General features: G+C 34.2%; 1 protein-coding gene across 1 annotated transcript; it reads right to left on the reverse strand.

Moving 5' to 3' along the window:
• Positions 1–3,012: 3,012 nt before the first annotated feature.
• LOC146922603 (low affinity sulfate transporter 3-like) lies at positions 3,013–8,300 on the reverse strand. Its single transcript, XM_085715447.1, has 12 exons — positions 7,746–8,300; positions 7,590–7,638; positions 7,144–7,351; positions 6,853–7,045; positions 6,242–6,307; positions 5,911–6,141; positions 5,673–5,799; positions 5,013–5,299; positions 4,077–4,270; positions 3,914–3,996; positions 3,740–3,816; positions 3,013–3,296 (listed from the first exon to the last, which is right to left on the reverse strand). The coding sequence occupies exons 1-12, from the start codon at positions 8,046–8,048 to the stop codon at positions 3,153–3,155; spliced, it is 1,962 nt and encodes a 653-aa protein (XP_085571573.1). The 5' UTR covers positions 8,049–8,300; the 3' UTR covers positions 3,013–3,152.
• Between the last annotated feature and the right edge of the window lie 1,979 nt (positions 8,301–10,279).

Here is a 10,279-nt window from a genome sequence, read left to right on the forward strand (position 1 = left end):
ACGTTTGTTCTTCATAGGCCAACATGTACCAATCCACAGTCCACTAAGTGTCTAGCCTATCAAAACGTAGACAATTTTTCTTCATAGGGTTGACCTGTACCAATCCACAGTCCACCAAGCGGCAAACATGTAAGACGTAGACGTTTGTTTTTCATAGGGTTGACCTGTACCAATCCATAGTCCAACAAGTGGCAAGCATGCCAAGACGTAGACGTTTGTTCTTCATAGGGTTGACCTGTACTAGTCCACAGTTCAGTTGTTGTCTCAGCTCGGCCTACCGAGCTTGGGCTTCAACTTTTTTACTTTGTTTTTGTTGTTCAACGTTTCGTTCATGAAGCTCACACACTACCTTGGGCATTTGAGCAAGTTGTGGGTTGGTGTCGCCCTCGAGCTTGAATCCAGACGAGGCTCAGTTTGGTATGTGTCCTACCATAGTGGTAGGTTTGTTGAAAATTAAGCTATGTTGTTGGAAAGTTTTATTGTAGCCCACGGTGGGTGCCAATGTTCACGTATGTAATACCAATATAGTTAAAATAGATGAGCTGCTTAGTGAAATATCACAAGAGGAATTCCAAGAGCACTTTAAAAAAGACTTTTAGATGAAAATGCACCATTCAAGATGAATGTTGATCCCTCTTGTTGTTGTTTAACTATCTCCTTTTATAGGCCTCACTTCCTTGACCTAATGGGTCTTTCTTTCGGTGTCCATTATTAACCCTTTGAGATCCAAATAGCTCTTCCGTACCTGTACTATAGCATGTGGAGCCGATCACTTTTCCTTTACATTGCTCGTCGGTACAAGGCGCGTGGAGTTAGGGCATGCAGCTCATGTCACTTGTCCGTGAAAGACGCGTGAGACGTTATGAGATACCTTCAAGAAGAGGACCACAATGTTACTTGGATAATAACTTGAGAAAGAGCTAGTGACGTTGAAGGTGGAGCTCATGTGACTTGAACGATCAAGCTAAGCTACGCATGTTGAAGATCGAGCTCATGTGACATGAACAATCAAGCTGAGTTACGTATGTTGAAGGTCGAGCTCATGTGACCTGAACGATCATAATGAGTTAGGCATATTGTAGGTGGAGCTCATGTGACCTGAACGATCAAGCCGAGCTATGTATGTTGAATGTGGAGCTCCTATGACCTAAGCGATCAAGTTCAGTTGTACATGTTGAATAGTCAGTATATAGTAGAGTCCACATGGTATGGTCCTTCATCCCCGCCTAAGTAGGAATTTGATTCCACCTATGAAGTCCATTGAAATGAAGATCCAAAATAGCCACTCTATAAGCACAATGGTTACCTTTTTTGAAAATATTTCATCTACCTAGATAGGTGCATGCAGTTGATCCAGCGATTTCTTAAAGGCCAAGGAACAATGCCATCATTCTTGTACGCATGTTAGTCCATTGAGAATTAGACTCAATCCCAAATTCATCCAACCTTTTTAATAAGTCGGTTCAATAGCAATTGTTGTGGAGAAAGTGGAAGCATATCTTATGGTTATCAGTTGTGTGGGTTTTTGGTTAGCAAGGAACAACTTAGTTTTTTAAAGAAAAGGAACATATTGTAGGAAAAGGAACAAATTATCGGAAGTTACAAAAACTTTGCTTTGATTTGTTGTGAAAGGGGGTTGAATAGGGAATTTGTGTTTTGATTGGTTGTTACTTAAATCCAATGTATTGTTTTAATTTTATGTGATTGTTCTTTCGCGTCCTACTTAATAGAAGAAAATTATTTTTAGGAAGAATAAGCAAGCAAGCATAGAACAGCAACATATGAGATGAGAGAAAACCAGAGAGGAAAGAGTTACATGGAGATAAGGTTAGTAAAATTTTGATTTTATCTGTAAATTCTTGGTCTATTTTTTAGGAAACACATTTTGTCATAGGCGGAAGCCGTTTCATTGCGTAACAACTTTTTGTCGCCGTTGTTTTGTTCACTCTGTTAAAACCGAAACAAATTATAACGTATTTTGCAGCCATTTTGATGTTTAAATGATGTTTCTTAGAACTTTGACTGGGAAGACGTTTTATCTGGAATCCCGAGTCTCCACACTTCCTCGTGTGTGTTTATTTGAGTATGTGTCACTAATAGGCCAATGAAAAAAAAAACATATGATACGTGAAACACCTACATATATACAAACACAGTCATGGCACACACTTTGACAATTCGATATCAATAAAAATATGAGAAAACAAATGAAGAGAACGGAATCACATTTTTCATGTCCGGACAAGCTTTCTATCAGAACCGTGTCAGTATTACGTAGTTTGTCATACTTTATGGAATTGGATTCTGGTCTAGACAGTTAAAGACAAACAAAAAAATACCATCATTTTTTGCTGAAATGAGAAAACTAATAAGATAGGATTCAGAATAATATCACTGACAGAAAGTATAGATAGTTCTATTTGTAGAAAATTTGCTATAAGTAGGTGCTTTGGACCAATGTTGTGGATGGTGGATTGCAGAATATGATAGAAGGCTAAAAATCTGCCATATTATTTATAGAAACGCTATTGCGGACAATGGCAACGCCATGACGGACATCCCTTCACAAATTGCATTATCTTGTTTGTCCGAAAAATCTGCCATGGAGACACAATGGCCGCCATTAAACGACATTGATTAGAATATTTGTACAGAAGATCAACACTCGAGGGAGGCCTAAAAACGATAAGACAATTTGACCTCGTTTAATTTATTATGTAGTTTATCCCACCTAGTAGGAATAGCTTTTGGTGGAACTGTTTGTTGCTATATGGATCATGCATTTTGTTTTATGGTGTGTTTGTTTTGGCGGTAAGCTTGACGCAGCCGTGCGGTGAGCAAGAAGCTAGAATATCCAGCTTCACAAAATTGTGGCAGAACTAGCATTGGGACACGATATTTGCAAGTCTGACGCGGAACCAAACACTGCCTTAATATTTCAAAACTTAAAGTTGAATTATACATTTTGTTATATAAGTGAAAAGACCATATATTCATATTAACATCACTCTCTTCCAAAACTGATATATTATAATATGGTACTCAGTAAAATCCATTAAGAGCAGCATACAAGTTTATGTGCTTAGATATGCAGTTACGTATTAAAGTTGTAAAAATGCGCAAAACCATTGTAAGTACAGAGACGCACAATGTCAAGCAGTAGCGATTTTAGAAGAGAGACATGCGTCTACAGCCTCTCCAACAGTCAGAAAAACCCATTGTTTCCCAATTTTGTCGACAAAATGTGCAAGCTTGAGCTTGTGAATTACTAGCCATCTTGGGTTGACCATAGCTAACTGTAAACATCATATAGCACAAGTGTTAGAGCATAAGGCTTTGATATAGAGAAGTTTTTCTTTTACAACTATAGTTAGACAACTTTTTAAGTGGTTAACGCGGTACATACAAGTGGTTGATTACATTCAATATATGTTTAATAGATATACGAAGTATCGAAACTCATTAACCATAAATGTAACTTCATTACGACGGATTTGTAGGTGACTGTATATTTGAACACTTGGAGATTGTGATCAACCATGTCCAACTTTGTAGTTAATGAAATTACGTTGATGGTTAACGAGTTTTGATACCTGAGATATCTATTAACTGTCTACTGAACGTAATGAATCACATATTTGAATTGCGTTAACCACTTACAATGTCATCACAAAAGTTGTCAAATTTCATATATTCAAATAACATAACTACAATGAATGGAAAGTCATGGTAGCCTCACTTCTACGCCGCGTGAAAGCAATCTCTTATGCAATTCCTCAAGTGCTAGAATTCCAGAAGTATCAACATTCATGAGGTCTATTAAACAGAAATTAGGAAGATCATTTGAGTCATACCAATTTTAAGAATGTTTAGAAATCTAAATCTGAATTGTAGAAATTGTAACAAAACTCACTAGTCATGTCCATAATTATGGCTCGGACATTTCCTTTCGCAGTTTCTTGAATGTCATCTTCTTCCACGACCCACTTCAGTATTCTGGAACAAGTGAAAAAAGTTTCATACAGTGCTGTTATTAAGGGATAAATCCCTTTCTAGATCATTTGTTAAGTGCTTGCCTTTCTTTGACAAAATTGGCATTTGCAAAGCAGAGTGAGCCGGAACTTATGCGAATCACAACGATGCCTGGTGTGCTTATTGCCATCGGATATTGAGTAACATCACAGAAGGCTTCTGTTCTTGGAACTCTTCCTAGAATTTCTACTCCAGGTCGAATCGATTGTATTAGTATCTTCGCAAATGAGATCGATATCTGCAAATCCAACCAAATATTGAAATGTTTGAAGCATGAATTCTAGAACTTATAAAATATGCATCTCTCAGTTAACTAATTCATCTTTAGTTCTTTTTACAATGACAACATTTTGTTGAGTAATTAGCCATACGAATATGTGTGAAATTTAGATGTAATTCCTTATCTACAGTTCATATTGTTCTACACTAAAAAACTAGATCAATAGGCGCATTGTAAAATAAAGTGAGCAATGTAAAGTTCAGACATATCTCGGAGGAAGAACGTCCACCAAAATAAACAACCTCGGATCTTTATGTGATCCATATCACAAGTATAAGAAGAGTGAATTACCAAGTTAGTCCCTTAAATTTCAAAAACGACTCATGAAACTCGGATGTTTTAGAAAATAATATTATGATACGATGCTGCAGTGAAATATGACAGAACCACGTTTGTGTAAAACGTTTTTACCCTGTCAATTGATAGCAATTAGACTCTTAGAAATAACATAACAATTTTTTTTTTTTGAACAAGAATAACATAACAAATTTAATCATACAAGTTATGAAAATAAGGCCAAATTTGAACATATCAGATTGACATTGAAATCTTGATAGTGTAAATAGAGCAAGTAATCAACCAAAATGAACACAAGCTTGGACCCTTGTGAATATTAATGAATTTTACTCTAGATACTGCTTATACGAATGCTAGTTATTGTGCAATAAAGGAACACAATTGAAATTGGTCTATGACTTACTGCAACTAGCAGACCAATCTCGACAGATGCAAACAAGACGCCAACAAAAGCACCGATGCAGGCAAGAAAGTCTAATTTGTCGACCTTCCAGATATAGCGAGCCTCGTTTATATCAATTAGTCCAGGAAGTGCGGAGAGAATGATAGCAGCAAGGATAGCCATAGGTGTGTAGTATAATAGCCTTGCGAATAATTGCAGGAACAAAATCACAGTAATTGCCATCACAATATTCGATACTGCTGTTTGACATCCTGCACTGAAATTAACTGCTGTTCTTGAAAATGAACCTGCATCGAGAAAATATAAAGAAGAATCTTAAGGCCTGTTTGGATTAATTTTTTGAACTTATCTACTAATATAAGAACTTATGAGACTATTTAGGTGAGCTGAGCTTACAGAAACAACTTATGACATGTCTATAAGCTGTTTTCAACTTATTTTCATAAGACCTTTTGGATAGCTTAGGAAAACAGCTTATACAAAAACAATCTGACTTTGTATCATAGAATAATTTATACATAAGTACTTATATGATAGCTCTCATGCTATAAGCGCTTGATTAAGCTGTTTAGACACACCTCAAACAGTCATTCAGCTGTAATAAAAGAGAAGTATTACAATTTTATAAACAAAGATTAATGATTAAACAATAGATATTACCAGTTGCTACATAACATGAAGTTAAGGATCCTGCAATGTTCATGATTCCCATTGACAACATTTCTCTGTTCCCATCAAGTTGGTAGCCCTTAATGGAAGCGAAAGATCGGCCAACAGCCATTGCTTCCTGAATCACAAGTTCATATGGTAATCACTAGTCAGCGTCACAGGACAACAAACTTCGAAAAGAGAAACGATACTTTCAAGAAAAATATGAAAACGGTTAATATTCACTTACGGTGAGGGCGATAACTGCGCAGACTAATCCAATTTTAGCCGCTTGTCCGACATTTTGACCAAGAAATTGTAACTGGTGAACTGAACTCTGATTTAGGCCTCCTTTAACATGCTTTATGATATTAATTCCTTGTTTATCAGCTTTTGATAAATACACAATTAAAGTTGATAGTATAACGGATAGAAGAGGAGCAATTGCAGGCAACCAGAAAAGTTTTTTCTTCTTTCTTGCCTGAAGTGATATAATATCATTATACAACAATACAGCATACCAAATTCAGCTATAGTGAGGTAAATGATATGTTAATAATACCAGAATTTTCATTACTTACTATAAAGCGGGTCACTAGGAGGAAAATCAAGAAAGAACACCCCAGGACGAAATTCAGAGGACTCCACTGTCAAAATAGTAAGCAAAGATTAATATCAAATACCAACAAGAATAACTAAACCAAATTATGAATAGGAAACTGTAATGCTTTTTGGAAAGAAAAAAATTACGGTTTAAATGTGTTTTTGGTCCTGTAGATATATCATTATTTGCTTTTAGTAATTGTAAAATATATTTCTATATTTTTAGTCCTTGCAAATATACCGCTTTTTGATTTTGGTCCTTGTTTTTCTATTTTAGTCCCTAAAATATTTGTTTATGTTAGAATTGATTCCTGTAATATATGTAAAGCCTTTGATTTTATTCTATCTAGTAAATATCAGACATATTTTAAAGGGACCGATTCCAACATTAACACGGTTTACATCGGCTAAAATTAAACAACAAAGACGAAAAGCAAAAGGTGGTATATTTAGTGGTAAAAAAGTAAACAAATTTTTTTACATGGACTAAAAGAAAAAAAATTGTATATTTGCATGGACCAAGAACACATTTAAGCCAAAATTAATTAAACTTTATCAGAACATAAATAAAATGGTGGAACCAACTCACTTTTTCTTCAGAAGTAATTTGTTGATGTAATGACTTATAAACAGAAACCAATACTGATACTGCATCTGTTTTGGTGGTGAAGTGAGTAATCCCCAAAAGACCCTTGAGCTGCTGAAGACCAATAATGATTGCTGCTCCTGCCATGAATCCAACTAGTGCAGCATGTGAAAGAAAATCCACAAGAAAACCCAACCTGTAAATATTGAAGGATAAATAAACAAACCATTTGGTTTATAAGGGCAAAACAGAAAATTTAGAAGAAATTTTGCATGTCAGTGAGAAAACCAGCACCTGAAAATACCAAATGCAGCTTGAAAAATTCCGGTGAAGAAGGTGACGGTAAAGATAAAATCTCTATAGGCATGAGGATTAGCAACGGGATCTATGACTTTGGTGACTAAGGTAGATAACAGCATAGAAATTACAGCTACAGGTCCAATTGCAATGTCTCTTGAACTTCCCATCACAGCATAGATAAGAGGAGGAACAATACTTGTATCTGTGTAGAAACAAAACCAAACAAACATTGATGTAAAAATCGCATTCGGAGACAAAAACTAGACATCCTAAATCCAAACATGCACATAGTGTAATACAAAAAATAAGCAAAAATAAATTCAAAAAGTCAAATGTATCTGGTCTGAAATTCAGACCAGATACATTTGACTTTTTAGAATTTTTTGCTTATATTTTGTTACAGAGGGAGCGAGTAAGTAATAACAGAAGCAGACACTTACACAAGCCGTATTGAGGATCAACTTTTGCCAAACTTGCATAACCTATACTCTGCAACATTCAAATGAAAAATTAAAGAATAATATGAAAATGGCTAGAGGAATATAAAATGTTGCTTTTTCACATGCAAGACAAAAATAATGTTTCATAGTACATACCTGAGGTATGCAAAGACTTGCAAGAGTTAAACCAGCTAAAAGATCATCTTTAAATTTAGAGGCAGTGTAATCTTTCAACCAAACAAGGATTGGAAACAAATTCTGCAAGAATGAGTAAGCATATGCAAGAAAACTTTTGTTTTTTGATGAGAAACATAACTTGTTTCCATGAGGCAAAAGGGTCTCTTTCAATGAACAAAATAGCTTCTTCCATAAAGGTGGTGGATTAGGAGAATCCAAAACCCACTTAGATCTTTCTATTTGACTAGTATCTTCAATATGAAGGACTCTTTGATCTCTCATACTTGAAGTGTTTGAGTGAACTCTCTTGTCACACTAGTACTTAATATTGTACAATAACTTTATGATCAGTTAATAAATGCCATCAACACCATTCAATTTGCATTGGGATCAATTTATGTGTATGATTGATTAATTGGGGTGGTGGCAGAAAGAGGCTCTAAATTCTAAATAGAAAAGTGTGTATGCTATTTGAGGGGTGGTTATGTTACCACATTCATTGGTTAATGTCAAAAGTTGATACCATAATAAGATGGTATATGAACACGTTACACCCCTTTAATATGATTAATTCCACTGGGAAGCATATATTCTGGACAGGGAAAAATTGGCTTTTTGTGTCTTGTCAAATTTCAATTCTAACAGAAATTTGCATGTAATTAGAGGTAAAATGTAAGCAATTATGTGTGGTTCATCAACTTCTAGGATAATACTGGTATTAACAGGAATGCAATAAATTCCCTCTAGAGACTACCACGGTCCAAGGTTTGATTCAATCTGAGAGTGGTATCCCGCTTAATATTTGACACGCCTCAAATAATATTACCTTAGGTGAAGAGAACTTATGGGAAACGGAAAAAAAAAATTGGAGGGACTAAAATATTCAATGAGTTAAAATTGGAGGTCAAAATTGTATTCAAGTCAAATTTAAATTACCTTGTTCCTTTTTTAAAGGAAAAAAGAAGTTTCTTTTTATTTGTTGTTTTCAAAGTTTAAAGTAGTATTAACTATTTTTTTTTTATGGAAAAGTAGTATTAACTATTATTTTGTCAAAATTATTCTTAGGTATTCATTTTAAAGAGAGAAAAGTGTGAAATGGAATAATAAATAGTTGAGACTATTATAAATAAAGCTAATTAATTTTATGAAAAGTAACAAAATTTAATATTTTTTTTTGTTTTTTATTTATTATAAATAACTTTAAAAACAGTTAAAATGTACATGAATTTCAATGTCATAGTATTCAGCAGCACATTGTTTTGAGTGATATTGATGATTTAAACAACTCATTCGGAATAGCTGGGTCAATGATTTTCAACCATGAAAATGAGATACACACAGCTCAGGTTGACCTCACACATATTTTGTTTAATTTATTGAGTTTCAAGCTCTTTTTAATTGAGAATGGTTGGTTACTTGGTAATTTGATATGGTAAATTTTATTTGTAGCTGAACGTGTGACTGTGTGATCAGTTGAAAGGGTGAGATTTGTGTGACTTTTGGTTTGGTTAATTAGATCTAATGTGGTCAAAATGGCTCATGGAGATTATATGTTGCCTGCTAATCTAGTAATTTTTTAATTTTAAGAGGAATAATTTCTTCAAAAAAAATTCTAAGCGGAAAGTTAAAACCTTTTAAATTTGTTTTTTTATTAAACAACCTATTTTAATTTGGAGAATGTTCTTTAAACAAAAATTGAACAAGTTATCTCGGAGCTTTTAACACGCAACAATTCGATTTTTTTTTTTTTTAAAGCAAGTATTCAATCAAATCATACATTAATGCAGTCTCCGTGAGCTTAACTCAGTAAATAATGACAATGCATAATATATGTAAGGTCCGGGGTTCGAACCTCGGAAAAAAAACATAATGCACTTTCTAGTAAATCTCGGACACCAAAAAAAACTGCCATAATGCACTTTCTAGTATATTTTTGTTAAAATATGTAAGATTAGGCAACTTAGAAATAATTAACTGTAAAATATGTTTCTTTTAACTGACTTAAAAACGGTTTTTTTTAGTACAGAAGTCTTGGCTCAAATGATAAACATGTTTAAATTGTTAAGCCAAACATCATAATTGAGGTTTGAACCAGTTTAAGCCCCAACACTTGTGTGCGTGAGTTTACAACGACTGCTATTTCGTCTATATACAAAAAAACAACAAACAAAAACTTCTTTCTTAATGACTTAATCCGTTAAAACCTTAATCAACTTAATTAACAAGTCATTGGACTACATTAACCACACAAATGGTTTTGACACCACACCAACAAAACATTAATATATAGATTTTCTCAATTATATGATGCTTATGGTCAAAGTTTTCATCTATGTGGAACTCTTAATTTACACTAGACACACCAACAATGGCCGATACAATTGCAATAGATATTTTTTAGGAGGTAAGGAAAACTTAGCCAACTGAAAAAATTGATACCGAGAAGAATCAAATATAAGATATTGAAAGTAGCACACGTCTCAAACTCACCATCAGACTAACTCAAGTGAGTT

The sequence above is a fragment of the Medicago sativa genome, chromosome 5 (assembly GCF_051527215.1).
Source record: "Medicago sativa cultivar Bolivia chromosome 5, Bolivia_mono, whole genome shotgun sequence".
NCBI lineage: Eukaryota > Viridiplantae > Streptophyta > Magnoliopsida > Fabales > Fabaceae > Medicago > Medicago sativa.

What these genes read in the sequence shown, in the direction of transcription:
- LOC146922603 (XM_085715447.1), bottom strand. Translation starts at nt 8,048, where the DNA reads ATGAGAGATCAAAGAGTCCTTCATATTGAAGATACTAGTCAAATAGAA. An exon ending in TGATCCTCAATACGGCTTGT is followed by an intron (nt 7,352 to 7,589) that starts GTAAGTGTCTGC and finishes GTTTCTACACAG; the next exon opens with ATACAAGTATTGTTCCTCCT. An exon ending in AGATTGGTCTGCTAGTTGCA is followed by an intron (nt 4,271 to 5,012) that starts GTAAGTCATAGA and finishes TTGGATTTGCAG; the next exon opens with ATATCGATCTCATTTGCGAA.